The following is a 13594-nucleotide window of genomic DNA, read 5'->3' as shown; positions in this document are numbered from 1 at the left end:
AAAAACTCGTCGGAAAAGCGCCGTCACTATTGAGAAGTTGTACCACGCCAAGTTACTACAAAAAGGTTTCGCATGAGTGCAATTATTAGGTGCCTTTATAGATCAATTTAGAACGACGCCAATAAGAGACCCTCCAAACAATCAGAAAAAGCACATTTTAAGATAGTGGTAAAAGAATCATTGTGGTCGAGTAAAACACGTTTGTTTAGATATTTATTAATTTGATTAATCATTTACAAATTCTTCAAAATATAACATTTATACCACTATCACATCACATTTAACATAATTTTTTGCATTAATGATGATGTAGAATTACAAGTAGCGAGTTACATGTTTCAGCGTCTATCAGCCAGTGTTTTTATTCGATGGAGGCAGCGTGTCTGTAAAATATTTGAAAAACAATCACTTTATTCCATTTGGAAAATCAAAAATTGTTCACCAATATACCTTTCACAATTTTAAGCGTAAAATCTATGTTTTCAGAACTTTATTTTCGTTTTTATTTAAATAAAATATAACAATCTGGTTGCGCTTGGCGTTTCACAAAAAATAAAATGGCTTTTGTAAAAGTAGTGATGGCAAAATACATGTATGAAGTACATTTTGTACTTTATGATATGCTGCCCCCCATCACAGTAGGATGGTTATAGTGACATTTACGAGTCTGTGGTAGCGATGAAGATGAAATGGAACTTTGAAATGCTGGCAGGGGAATAACTGATAGTCTGTAAAGCGCATTATAAGCACTTCAAAACGAGTCGTTTTAGCCATACTAAAAAACAAGTTCAAAACACAAGTTTTCCTCCAAAACAAGTCAATTTTAGAATGTGAACCCACCTAATTTGAAATATACCCCGACCAACATACCCTATTCAAAATATCCCAATAAACACAAACGTTTGAAAAATACTAAAATTCAATAATTTTTCAAACATTTTTTCAAAGGATTAGGGTAATATTCAAGTTGAGAAATTGTTGAGAAAATCGCGTTCTCAACAAAAAACAGACATTACCCTCAACAGTAAAATTCAACACAATAGCAATAACTTCTCAATTGTAATCCTCAAATTGAAATGCATCGCTACTCAATAATTTCTCAAACAGTTTTCAATGTGATAAAAATAAAAAAATAGCATTGTTGCGAATACTTTCAAACCACAATTTGTATGAAAGTCAATCCTAGTTCTAACTGAAAGTCAATACTAAATTTCTAGAGATTTTGTAAATTTTATTATTTTTTTCGTTAACAAATATAATAATCTTAAAAATAACATTAATAATATATAAAAATAATAATATAATACCAATCAAAATGTAATTATCTTATTAAACGTATTAATAAATAAAACTATGAATACAACTTTAAATATCTTAAACATTTTTACATGTATAATTCCATTTCCTCCATAATGTTGGTGTCAAATAACTATTAATTAATATCCTGGCAATTTGAAATAATTACTATCGAGGAACTTGCTGGCTTGTGTGTTAGAATAGATTCCAGCAAGAGGAAATCACAAAATATCAAACTGATGACGGGATGTAAATTGATGTAATGCACATTTTCATCCAGAAGTTCTTGATATAGGAATTGTTGCACTTTGTTTTAATTGGTTGCACCTTGTAAGTTTTCTGAAAACTTTTCTTTGTTGTTCCCTTCATCGGTTTTTCATCGGCCAACATCTTCCAAGAATATACCATCCAATGATTTTAGTTTTCTGCAAAACAATCGAGTTTTGTGATTTCCATTATGTTTTCATTTCACTTTTTATTTTGACTTACCAATTTGTATTTCTTCCAACTGACCACGTACTTCGTGTTTTCCTCAAGAACGTTGGTTTTACAAAATTGTTGTTATTAAAATACTGGCAATTTTCAGGAACTTGATGACTAGATAATTGGAATAAATTTCCAGCAATTTCAATTCACAAAATAACAAATTAAACCGATGATGCGATGTAAATTAAACTATCGATGTGATGCGAATTATCATCCAGTAGTTGTTGATATGGAAAAGAATAAATACCACGTGTTTTTGGTTGCACTTTGATTTATGGAAACTTTCTCTTCTCGATATGCCACTATCATTTTTCATCGGCCAGTCTCTTAATGTGTCCAAGAATCAGCATCCAAATATTTTAGTTGTCTGCAAAGAGATTTGATTTTAGTGACTTCCTTAAAGTTTTCATTTCGTGTTTTAATTTTACTTACCAATTATTATAAGCAATTTCAATTGATTATTAAAAAATTTCCACATTTTTTTATTTCTTCCACGAACTTTGTTGTCCAAAGTAGTATTGAAAACCATGTGGTTTTTTCGTCAACAAATAAGAACAAAAAAAAAAACAAACAACAAAACTTTAAATATCTTAAACATTATTAGTAAACACTTTTGCATTTATAATTCGATTTCCTTCCTTTTGGTTCCTTCCTTTTATTAACATGCGAGCAATTTGAAATTAGGAACGTACTGGACCGCGTGTGAGAATTGATTTTCAGCAGAAGGAATTCACAAACTATCCATTTTAAACTGATAATAGCATATGAATTAAACTGACGATGTGATGCACATTTTCATCAAGAAGTTGTTGATTTCAACAATTTGTTGTTTTTAACAATTTTAATTGGTTGCACTTGTAATGTTTCTGGAAACTTTTTCTTGTCGATAAGCTACTCAATTTTCATTGGTCAGCTTCTTATTGTTTGCAAGAATGTAGCATCCAAAGATTATAGTTTTCTGCAAAGAGATTTAAATTTAGTGACTTCTTTAAAGTGTTGATTTAATTTTTCGTATTGACGTACCAATTATTATAAACTATTTGAAGCAGTTCCAGTTAATTGTCCACCTTTTTTTCATTGGTCAGCTTTTTAATGTTTTCAAGAACGTATAATCCATAATTTTAGTTTTCTGCAAAGAGATATACATTTAGTGACTTCCTTAAAGTTTTATTTCATTTTTTATTTTCACTTACCTATTTTTATATACTATTTGGTTATTTGTCTAAAATTTTCCATTTTTTTTTATTTCTTGCAATTGACCACGAACTTCGTTGCACAAATAAGTATTGAAAACCACATGGTTTTTTCGTTGCATTTTAGGGTAGTGTTTTGTCAAAGTTTTCTCATATCATCTTCAACACCTTTTCAAAGATTTCGTCAACATTTTGGCAAATTGGAAGTAATTCGCAAACAATTTGAAGATGTATTGCAGATGAGCTATTTCAAGTCAAGTTGAATTTATGTTGAAAATTATATTTACCCTCAAACTGAAAAATTGTTGCATTTGAAAAACGCTCATCCTGTGTTTATTGGGATATGTCAAAATATTAAAATAAGTTTCATAGAAAAAAAAGGAATAAACAAAGGCTTTTAAGAACATGGACATGTGAAAATAACATACAATTTTTTCCCTTGTCCGCTCGCGGTAATTATTTGTACATACGTTACATATATGTGAATTTCGAGTAAAGGCCGGTATGCACCTCTAGCGAAATTTTCGGTAGCAAAAATTTATTTAAGTCTACAACAAAAAAAACAGGGCTGTGTACACAAATTTTAAACCCGCTAATCGCTTTTAAAAATTGTTAATATATGTTCCAAATATTCCTCAAATAAATTGTTTATTATTTACAGACATTTTAAAACTTTTACGCACACAATGATTGTAATAAATTAAATGTTTGGTGCCAAAATATGCTTTTGACAACCCTCCCTGCCAACATTTTTTGAATTTGGGGGCGCTTCTGAGAATCCCCACTACGTCGAAAACAATCATATACGACATCAAAAACTCGTCGTATACACAATCGTGTTTTACTTGACCACAATGATTCTTCTACAATTACCTTAAAATGCACTTTTTCTGATAGTTTGCAGGGGTTCTTATTGGCGTCCTTCGAAATTGATCTAAATAGGCACCTAATAATTGCACAGATGAGAAACTTTTTGGTAGTAACTTGGCGTGGTACAACTTCTCAATAGTGACAGCGCTTTTCCGACGAGTTTTTGATGTCGTATATGATTGTTTTCGACGTAGTGGGGATTCTCAGAAGCGCCCCCAAATTCAAAAAATGTTGGCAGGGTTGGTATGTATTAAATGAATTAAAGAAATAAAGATTTTTACTTGTGTTTTGTTAAACTAAATATTTATTGCCATAATTAATACTGTGTATTAAAACCCAATACCGTTTTGGTATTATTTGGTAATACCGCACTGTTTATACATTAATACCTTTACGGTATAAATATTAATACCGCTTAGGATTTGTGTTTAATACCATATTGGTACTTTCTTAATACCGTATGGCACTTTCAAGCTTTGCGTACCGCCTGTACCGTTTGGTATTGATATTGTACCCTACGGGGTTGGCTAACTATCAAAAACGTACCGTATCGATTTGAGCCCATATGGTAATAATTTTTCTATGGGTGTAGTTGGAAAGTTCATAATTTTAGTAAAAATATAACAATATTTATGATTAATTGCCGGCTAAATTTGAGTCGAGATGAGTCGTCGGCGAAATCGAATGCCAGAAACTGGTTGACGGAGACTAATGCACTGTTTCTGTATGTCGAACGACAACCCATTCGACTGAAAAGCAGTCACTCGAATTCGAATCAATTTGGGGTTCTCTATTTTTGAAAGTTCATATCGTTTGTATGAGAGCACATTGATTATCAAAAATGAGTATTTTCTAATTTTTGGCTTGAGAATTGATTCGAATTCCAAAATTGTTTTTACTTTTTTCTTGACACTTATTGTATATGTTCGTTTGTTACTCGACAACAAAATATGAAGTGACTTGCCTGTCGACATAGAGAAACCCAAATATTTTTTTTCATTTGCAGCCTGTTTCTGTATGTCGAACGAGCTCTATCGATTTACTGAAATGCATAGAAACAGCTGATTTTTGGTTATGAATTCAGCTGTTTGACTCCATTTCAGTCGATCGATCCCTGCCAACATTTTTTGAATTTGGGGGCGCTTCTGAGAATCCCCAGTACGTCGAAAACAATCATATACGATATCAAAAACTCGTCGGAAAAGCGCCGTCACTATTGAGAAGTTGTACCACGCCAAGTTACTACAAAAAGGTTTCGCATGAGTGCAATTATTAGGTGCCTTTATAGATCAATTTAGAACGACGCCAATAAGAGACCCTCCAAACAATCAGAAAAAGCACATTTTAAGATAGTGGTAAAAGAATCATTGTGGTCGAGTAAAACACGTTTGTTTAGATATTTATTAATTTGATTAATCATTTACAAATTCTTAAAAATATAACATTTATACCACTATCACATCACATTTAACATAATTTTTTGCATTAATGATGATGTAGAATTACAAGTAGCGAGTTACATGTTTCAGCGTCTATCAGCCAGTGTTTTTATTCGATGGAGGCAGCGTGTCTGTAAAATATTTGAAAAACAATCACTTTATTCCATTTGGAAAATCAAAAATTGTTCACCAATATACCTTTCACAATTTTAAGCGTAAAATCTATGTTTTCAGAACTTTATTTTCGTTTTTATTTAAATAAAATATAACAATCTGGTTGCGCTTGGCGTTTCACAAAAAATAAAATGGCTTTTGTAAAAGTAGTGATGGCAAAATACATGTATGAAGTACATTTTGTACTTTATGATATGCTGCCCCCCATCACAGTAGGATGGTTATAGTGACATTTACGAGTCTGTGGTAGCGATGAAGATGAAATGGAACTTTGAAATGCTGGCAGGGATAGAGCTCGTTCGACATACAGAAACAGGCTGTTGAAATACTCTTGTTCGACATACAGAAACAGGGTATAAAATAACGGCGCGACTCGGCGAGTTCATACTCTGTTCTCTGTACCCGGCCCAAGAATATTTTGATCGATAAATATATACAATTTTATAGGCCGATGTTATTGTGTTTTGTTTCTACGCCAAACGCTTTCGTTTAGAGCTTGGAAATGCTTGAACAAAATTGACAGTTGCAAGCTTGAAACGGAAATGCTTGTGATTGACGTAAAATAAAGTCTTTTTGTTTTCGGGTTTTGAGGAGGTGTGTAGCATTTTGCACATGTGTGATATATATTTTTAAATTTCTTATTGTTTTCTTTATAAATAAAGACTATTCCAGGTTAAAAATGCCGCCAAAGTTCGATCCCACTGAAATTAAGTTAGGTAAAAAAACAAAAACGAGTTATTCTTGTTATGGACGGAGCTAACCTCTTGGTCTTCTATTTCAGTGTACTTGAGATGTGTCGGTGGTGAGGTTGGTGCCACTTCCTCTTTGGCCCCTAAGATTGGTCCATTGGGTTTGGTGAGTACTGCAGTGCAATGTTATTGTGAAAGTAAGAACGAGACAGTAATTAAATGTTCTTCCCATAGTCTCCCAAGAAAGTTGGTGATGATATTGCCAAAGCCACTTCCGACTGGAAGGGATTGAAAATCACCGTATGTTTGACCATCCAAAACAGACAGGCTGCCATCTCAGTAGTTCCATCTGCCGCTTCATTGATCATTAAGGCTTTGAAAGAACCTCCACGTGACAGAAAGAAGCAAAAGAACAGTAAGTATATTCGATTTGTTTACATCGCGTTGATGATGGTTAAGAAATATGTGAAATTGGAATAATAACCATGTTTCTTTTTAGTCAAACACTCTGGCAATGTTTCCTTCGATGATATCCTCTCAATTGCACGCACCATGAGACCCAGATCAATGGCCCGTGGTTTAGACGGAACCTGCAAGGAAATTTTGGGCACAGCTCAAAGTGTTGGTTGTACCGTAGATGGCCGTCCTCCACATGATATCATTGATGACATCAATAGCGGCGCTGTTGAAGTTCCATCAGAATAGATTTTAATTGTAGTCCATTAATATTATGTGCCGAGTGGATAAACATTAAAGTGTTTTGATATTTCAAGAAAAAAAATGAAATCCTTGAGCAGTTTTGTTGATAATGATTGTGTTTTAGCCGGTAAAAATATACCAGAAGTACAATAGAAATTTTGTACGTTAAATTTTGCTACAAAACAATTTTCACCATTTCGGAATTTAACAATAATGTGATGCAATAAACCATAAAAATTATGTTCAGAAACTATGATGTCGAAAAAGAAACATTTCGGGCCTTTGGGTTATCAGTAGTTGAGTGATTTGGTCAATTTCAGGAAAATCGTTACAAACGCGAAAAGTATGCAAATAAATGACGTATGTTTATTGCATTGGCCTTGGACCACAATGACTTAGGCCTTGTTTTCAAAAATCATTTCAATTTGCCTGTTCATAATCTGTGCACCACTGCCATAGAGATATCTGTTCCTGGATTTCGATAAATTACTAAATATATTTTTTGCATTCATTAATCATGAAGATAGGCTTCTGTGGTTCAACAATCTCAGTTTTAGCCCGGTTTACGTTCCAGTAAAAAGGGACCATTAACATACAGACATCGCTAGGTCGTCCATATCGATCCACACACTGTGGGGTATGGTGGTTAATAGGGAACAACTGATGAAATGGAAGCAACCAATTGAAAAAGGCCAGAACTTATGAACAGAAATAACATCGTCTTCCATCAGGACAACGCTGGAACAGACATATCGTTGATGCCTCGGCAAAAACTGGAAGAGGTTGGTGGATGCCACCATAGACTGATTTCATCAATCGGGTAATGCAGAATTAATGGATTAAATTTGACATCAAAATAAGACTGCGAAAATCACTTCTCGCAGCATTTTTTTATTCATTTATTTAAAAAATTCAGTAATACAAAGCCTATAAGGCCAATTAAATTATATTACTTATAACAAAACCTGAGTAAATCATTATTACATTTATAAAGTCAATTACTCAAAATATTCTATATACGTGTATAATATTATTCTTGTAGTATTAAAGTCGCTTCCCAGCCATAAACAAAAATAAGAAAAAATAATCATCAATATAAGCCCATAACATGGTAAAGAAAATTTCGCCCCAAATCACCAAAAATTTAGACCGATGAGATGGAATTTAGTTGGAAATATAAAGACTCAACTATGCAATATGATTTCTTTTAATTAACCCTGGACAGTCATCCTTCGTCAAAATGACGACGCGTAATTTCATTTTCGATATAACATGCATTTTAGTCGATTAGGAAATGATAAATTTAAGTAATACTAATTCAACAATTTTATGAGTTTTTGTTTTATACTAATTAAAAACAAATTGAATAAGAAAATAAACTCAATTTTGGTTGTCATTTTTGCTTACGATGTAAATTATAGCGTCTTGAAATAAGCCGTAGTCAAAATGACGAAGGATGACGTTTGTGTACAAAAAATAAGGATGACTTTCCAGGGTTAATCGTAAATAAAAAAAATCTACGGCCATTCCGTAACTTACAAGAAATTTCAGAGTTATAATACAAAAAGAACATTCTTTATGCTTAAATTCCGTGGCCGTTTAGAGCAGAGCTTCCCAACCCAATTTGCTTCGCGCCCCCCAAAAATCTATCAATTTCGTTGCGCCCCCCCAACCTAAAACAAATTTTGTTTACCCAAACAGAAATAAATATTAACAAAAGCTGAAAATATGATTAACAATAACTAATTTAATAATTAAAAATAAAAATGTTAATGAATAATAATATACAATTTTTTCAATTAGTGGAAAATTTGGCAATTGTTCCTTTCATTAGCTAGATTTTTTATATTTGGTACTATTACTGATAAAGTACGCCTTAAATCAGTTTCAACATGAAGGCAAGACAGATATTTTGACTTTATGTCTAAAAGTGAGGAAATGGTTTCAAACTTTTTAAAATGTGTGAATACAAAAGTGGGTACTGGTTCTGATATTTTAGCAAGAAATTTAGCTGTTGCAAATAAAGTGAACGACTAATAATGGAAAACCTACAACAAATTATAGATTTGCATGTAACTTTTATTGTTCTCTCACTGTGGTTATAAATGAACATTTAGAAATGTACGAATGGTATGCATTTTTGTAGTATATTATTGATTTTTTGTAGAACTTAACAATTAGTGTTGTTTTAACAAATTTAATGATACAAAACCTGCTCAACCAAAAATGACGCTGCCCCCCTTGGAACCTCGTGGTGCGCCTGGTTTAGAGTCTAAAGGGATTTATTTGCTAGACAACAACAACCGCTGAAACCACATTCCCATTACAGGGTAAAAGCAAATGCTTGGAACCCTTTGCTGAAAAGAGAAAGCAGTCCCACTACCACAGCTTCGATTAAAAATAGTTTGCTATTAAAGCCACTCTTTAACTCTGCAAACTTGACCGCTGAATTTAAAGATTATACCTGACTATCCAAATATGTTTTTCTTGCTTCTTAGAAAAAATTAAATTTTCTTGGCTGTACCTTTGAGCACTTCCTAAGCATAAGATGCCTTTGTTTTTTCTTTAGCATTATAAAACATGGTGAACCCGCTTACCTCCAATGTTTTAATTTTCTAAACTCTACTCGTAATACTCAAATTCTAATAGAGACTTTCTCACATCTTGTTTTTGAAAGATCGTTCATAATTCGTTTATCCAGATTATGGAATGCAATTCCATCCGATAATAAGAACTTTTCGGTAAGTCTAAGCGCTTTTAAAAGTAAAATAATTCAGTATTTTAATAGTAACAATTAACTTTGCTTTTGCATCATTACTGATAATATCTCCATATGCGGTATTGCGTTTTTTTGTGTTTAGGGAACGGAATATGCGTGTAGTTTATCAGCTATTGAGAATATTGTATTCACATTAGTTTTAAGTATAAGGGTGAGTACTATGTTCGTACAAAATAATAAAGTACAAAAATATGTATGAAGACGATTATATTTTGATCAAGTCTTACCAAATAATGGAAGAAAAAGATCCAAGGAATTGTTTGCAAATAATTTTATATTTCTATATTAATTAATTAAAAAAAGTAACCGTGAAAATAAGCTGGTTTTCAGCTTGAAAACTGAACATAGTACTCAGCTTTATTATGATTTTTTTTCCTTTGCATTTGTCAATTCTTTAGTTTGCTGTACGTTTTTTCAAAGCTATCAATGGATGGTCCAAGAGGGCTTAATTGATTAAATAAATGTTTGAATTGAAATATAAATTGGTAATTTATTTATTTATTCATTTTTTTTTTTGTGGAAAAATGTGTGACAACATCTGATTGGTCTTAGTTAAATTCACGTACTTTTAAATAGTTCGATTCTCTTTATTGTTCAATCATACGGCTACATTGTACCATGGGTAAAAAGCTTTTCACTTCGAACAAAAATAAAACACTCCCTAAAATATTGTAATGAAATAATTAATTAATGTGTCAATATGATTAAAAAAAGATTTTTATTACAAATTTCAAGCAAAAAAATGGTAAAATAGCCGCGAATCGTCTGCTGAAGTCAATAACTGGTGTTTGCTATTATTAACATAGTTTCTTCTATGAATGTATAGAGAAAACCGCACAACTGCCGGTTATATAAAAATTAAATTAAATATTTAGAAGACTCCTCGTTTTTCTTCTTTTTCCATTAAATATTGCCTTATTTTTTTACATTATTTTCGTTTTTATATCCTCGACCGTAACAATTCGGGCAATATCGGCTCACAATTAATATCTATCCTATGAAAATTGCAAAAATATTTCATCAGTTATTAAAACCAATCTGGACGTATGGAATTGAACTTTGGGGTACAGCAAGCAAATAAAACGTTGAGATACTGCAAAGATGTCAATCCAAAACGTTAAGGATTATTACAAGTGCACCGTGGTTTATGACCAACAAAAATATACACAATGATCTTGATGTCCCAATGGTTCGAGATGTAATACGAAAAAGTAGTACAAATTACCTCAATAGACTAAATAACCACTCGAATATTCTAGCTATAACTCTCCTAGATGATACAAATGAATTAAAAAGACTGAAAAGACTTAGTGTTCTCGACTTGCCTTTTTTAACTTAAGTTAAAATTATATGTATATAATCTCCAAATTTCATGGTATAAAAGTTATTTTTTTATGATATTAATTTCATCTAATGATTTAAGTTTAATGGAGCTTAACATAACATGTCATGTATTGTAAATTCATACAACCGATTTGCTTAATATTTGTTTATTGTAAATAGATTGCAAATAAAGACATAAAGAGAAAAAAAGAAAAAAAAGTTATTAGGTTAGGTTAGGTTACCACGGGAGCCACCGTGGTGCAATGGTTAGCATGCCCGCCTTGCATACACAAGGTCGTGGGTTCGATTCCTGCTACGACCGAACACCAAAAAGTTTTTCATCGGTGGATTATCCCACCTCAGTAATGCTGGTGACATTTCTGAGGGTTTTCAAAGCTTCTCTAAGTGGTTTCACTGCAATGTGGAAAGCCGTTCGTACTCGGCTATAAAAAGGAGGTCCCTTGTCATTGAGCTTAACATGGAATCGGGCAGCACTCAGTGATAAAAGAGAAGTTCACCAATGTGGTATCACAATGGACTGAATAGTCTAAGTGAGCCTGATACATCGGGCTGCCACCTAACCTAACCTAATGCTGGTGACATTTCTGAGGGTTTCAAAGCTTCTCTAAGTGGTTTCACTGGAATGTGGAACGCCGTTCGGACTCGGCTATAAAAAAGAGGTATCTTGTCATTGAGCTTAACATGGAATCGGGCAGCACTCAGTGATAAGAGAGAAGTTCACCACTGTGGTATCACAATGGACTGAATAGTCTAAGTGAGCCTGATACATCGGGCTGCCACATAACCTAACCTAACCTAGGTTACCACCCCTAGAATATATATGGGCTGTTCGATAAGTAATTTATAACTGATTTCTTTTAAAAAATGAATATATGCTTATGCAACTTTCATAACAATATGGCATTTATAGTTCCATTCTAATTTACTTGTTTTCTTGACATTTACACTCATACACATTTATCTCCCGATTTTATTAGATATAATATATCGTTATTACATTGACAATTTTACTATTTCATTATGTATATTTGGTTAGGAATATTCAAAATCGATTCGTATTTGTTTTTTTTTGGGCTATCACTCTACCAATTCGAGTAAAAATAGCTATATATTCTTCTAATTTTTTTATTTATTCTTCTAATGTTTCTACCCTTTTAATATCATTCAACATTGAGATTTAATTTTTCTTAGTATAGTCAGAGATTTTTTTATAGACTTTTGAATAAATTTCAAATTTTTTATAATCTTTCTCCTATTTCTATTTCTTCGTCTCTGTAAACGGCGTGATACATTATAATGGATATCAGAGTTAGAATTATTGAGCCTACCCGAATCATTATTATACCGTTCATCAATTGGTTGAACTCCACTAGTTTGCATCTGCATATCTAAGTAATAAAAATAAATTTAATATGATAGCACCTAGATCACAATATCAAACACAATTTTTACCTCGTTGGTTAGTAATTGTACCATTTGTAGCATTATTATTGTCTTCTAATCCGATATTTGCGTCGTTTTCTTCTTGATTCAAATTATTACTCATTTTAGATATTACAAAATTTCAAAAAAATATAAATTTTCGAAAATGTCACAAAATCTATTTGTTATCAAAATATCTGGAAAACATGTGTTTGATTTTGTGACGTATAAAACTATGTTTTCAGGTGTGATTGGATATAGAAAATGGTAATAAACCGAAAATTTTATGTTTATGTATATTATCGTGAAATTTTATTGGTTAAATCTTTCCCTTTTATCAATGAGTGCTGCCCGATTCCCTTTTTAGCTTTGGGGACCTCTTATAGCCAAGTTCGATAGAGGCATCACACAACCTGTTGTAGGTTGTCCATTATTAGTCCTTCAATACCTTTATTTGCAATGGGCAAATTTCTTGCTAAAATATTAGAACCAGTATTAAATTTTGTCTTAACACATTTTAAAAATATTGATACAATTTTCGTCACTTTTAGACATAAAGTCAAAATATCGGTCTTGCCTTCATGTTGAAACTGATTTGAGATGTACTTTATTAGTAATAGCGCCAAATATTAAAAAACTTTGTTATGGCCCTGAATCAACACAGCGAGGGAGCTGTGAAAAAGAGAAGGCATGGATGGAACGTTGCCATTAATTTCACCCGGCTATGGGTCCGTCTCCTTTCAGGACTATAAACAAAACAAATAAACTTATACCTCTCATTTCACTTATCTGAATTCCATTTCATATTTCTACACCAGTCCAGTGGCTTCAGGATATTTGATGACATTATCCTTGGGTCTACCCACCCCGTATAGGTTAAAAACCCATCCTTGGCTATTACTCGACCGGCTCTTGCAATAGCCCCTAAATTGCCACATTCGTTGAGTGTTAAACTACATATGAGTACTCATGCATTTTTTCCCAATTAAAACATTAAATTTAGCAGTTCATATCGTCAATTCTTATTTTTTTGATATAAAGTAATATTACTTGAGAACGAATTAACATCAAATCGATATCTTTCAATGTTCAATATCAAAGACAGGAAATAGGAGGTAATAAAAATCAGATAGAGGGCACTTACATTTTTCGATCCTTTAAATAGGATTGTTCATTAATACTTCAAAAGACTCATTCAAGAAC

At 32.3% G+C, this 13594-nt stretch overlaps 2 protein-coding genes and 2 long non-coding RNA genes across 6 annotated transcripts; 1 reads left to right on the top strand and 3 right to left on the bottom strand.

Moving 5' to 3' along the window:
* Positions 1-1210: 1210 nt before the first annotated feature.
* On the bottom strand, positions 1211-3278 carry LOC142221888 (uncharacterized). The gene is made up of 5 exons (XR_012718222.1): positions 2976-3278; positions 2806-2911; positions 2215-2740; positions 1786-2149; positions 1211-1721 (listed from the first exon to the last, which is right to left on the bottom strand). It is a non-coding gene; the product is annotated as an uncharacterized LOC142221888 (long non-coding RNA).
* Positions 3279-5212: 1934 nt separating this feature from the next.
* LOC142242526 (uncharacterized) lies at positions 5213-5625 on the bottom strand. Its single transcript, XR_012724136.1, has 2 exons — positions 5483-5625; positions 5213-5415 (listed from the first exon to the last, which is right to left on the bottom strand). It is a non-coding gene; the product is annotated as an uncharacterized LOC142242526 (long non-coding RNA).
* Positions 5626-6012: 387 nt separating this feature from the next.
* Positions 6013-6933, top strand: RpL12 (ribosomal protein L12). The gene is made up of 5 exons (XM_075291746.1): positions 6013-6052; positions 6121-6174; positions 6240-6313; positions 6382-6562; positions 6647-6933. Exons 2-5 carry the CDS (start codon positions 6138-6140, stop codon positions 6850-6852), a joined length of 498 nt encoding a protein of 165 aa, XP_075147861.1. The 5' UTR covers positions 6013-6052; positions 6121-6137; the 3' UTR covers positions 6853-6933.
* A 3216-nt stretch (positions 6934-10149) lies between these two features.
* Positions 10150-12629, bottom strand: LOC142242512 (uncharacterized). Of its 3 annotated transcripts, none has more exons than XM_075314107.1 (3): positions 12422-12629; positions 12298-12357; positions 10150-10286 (listed from the first exon to the last, which is right to left on the bottom strand). In XM_075314107.1, the coding sequence occupies exons 1-3, from the start codon at positions 12513-12515 to the stop codon at positions 10213-10215; spliced, it is 228 nt and encodes a 75-aa protein (XP_075170222.1). In that variant the 5' UTR covers positions 12516-12629; the 3' UTR covers positions 10150-10212. The 3 variants fall into 3 exon arrangements, with proteins under 3 accessions (XP_075170222.1, XP_075170226.1, XP_075170217.1); XM_075314111.1 differs by lacking the exon at positions 10150-10286 and adding an exon at positions 12079-12241 and having other exon boundaries at positions 12422-12627; XM_075314102.1 differs by lacking the exon at positions 10150-10286 and having other exon boundaries at positions 12079-12357; positions 12422-12626.
* Between the last annotated feature and the right edge of the window lie 965 nt (positions 12630-13594).

This window comes from Haematobia irritans, chromosome 1 (assembly GCF_050003625.1).
Source record: "Haematobia irritans isolate KBUSLIRL chromosome 1, ASM5000362v1, whole genome shotgun sequence".
NCBI lineage: Eukaryota > Metazoa > Arthropoda > Insecta > Diptera > Muscidae > Haematobia > Haematobia irritans.
The sequence above is the reverse complement of the archived record's forward strand: the minus strand, read 5'-3'. Positions and strand labels throughout refer to the sequence as shown.

What these genes read in the sequence shown, in the direction of transcription:
- RpL12 (XM_075291746.1), top strand. Translation starts at nt 6,138, where the DNA reads ATGCCGCCAAAGTTCGATCCCACTGAAATTAAGTTAG. An exon ending in AGATTGGTCCATTGGGTTTG is followed by an intron (nt 6,314 to 6,381) that starts GTGAGTACTGCA and finishes TTCTTCCCATAG; the next exon opens with TCTCCCAAGAAAGTTGGTGA. An exon ending in CAGAAAGAAGCAAAAGAACA is followed by an intron (nt 6,563 to 6,646) that starts GTAAGTATATTC and finishes GTTTCTTTTTAG; the next exon opens with TCAAACACTCTGGCAATGTT.
- LOC142242512 (XM_075314102.1), bottom strand. Translation starts at nt 12,515, where the DNA reads ATGAGTAATAATTTGAATCAAGAAGAAAACGACGCAAATATCGGATTA. An exon ending in TACAATTACTAACCAACGAG is followed by an intron (nt 12,358 to 12,421) that starts GTAAAAATTGTG and finishes TTTATTACTTAG; the next exon opens with ATATGCAGATGCAAACTAGT.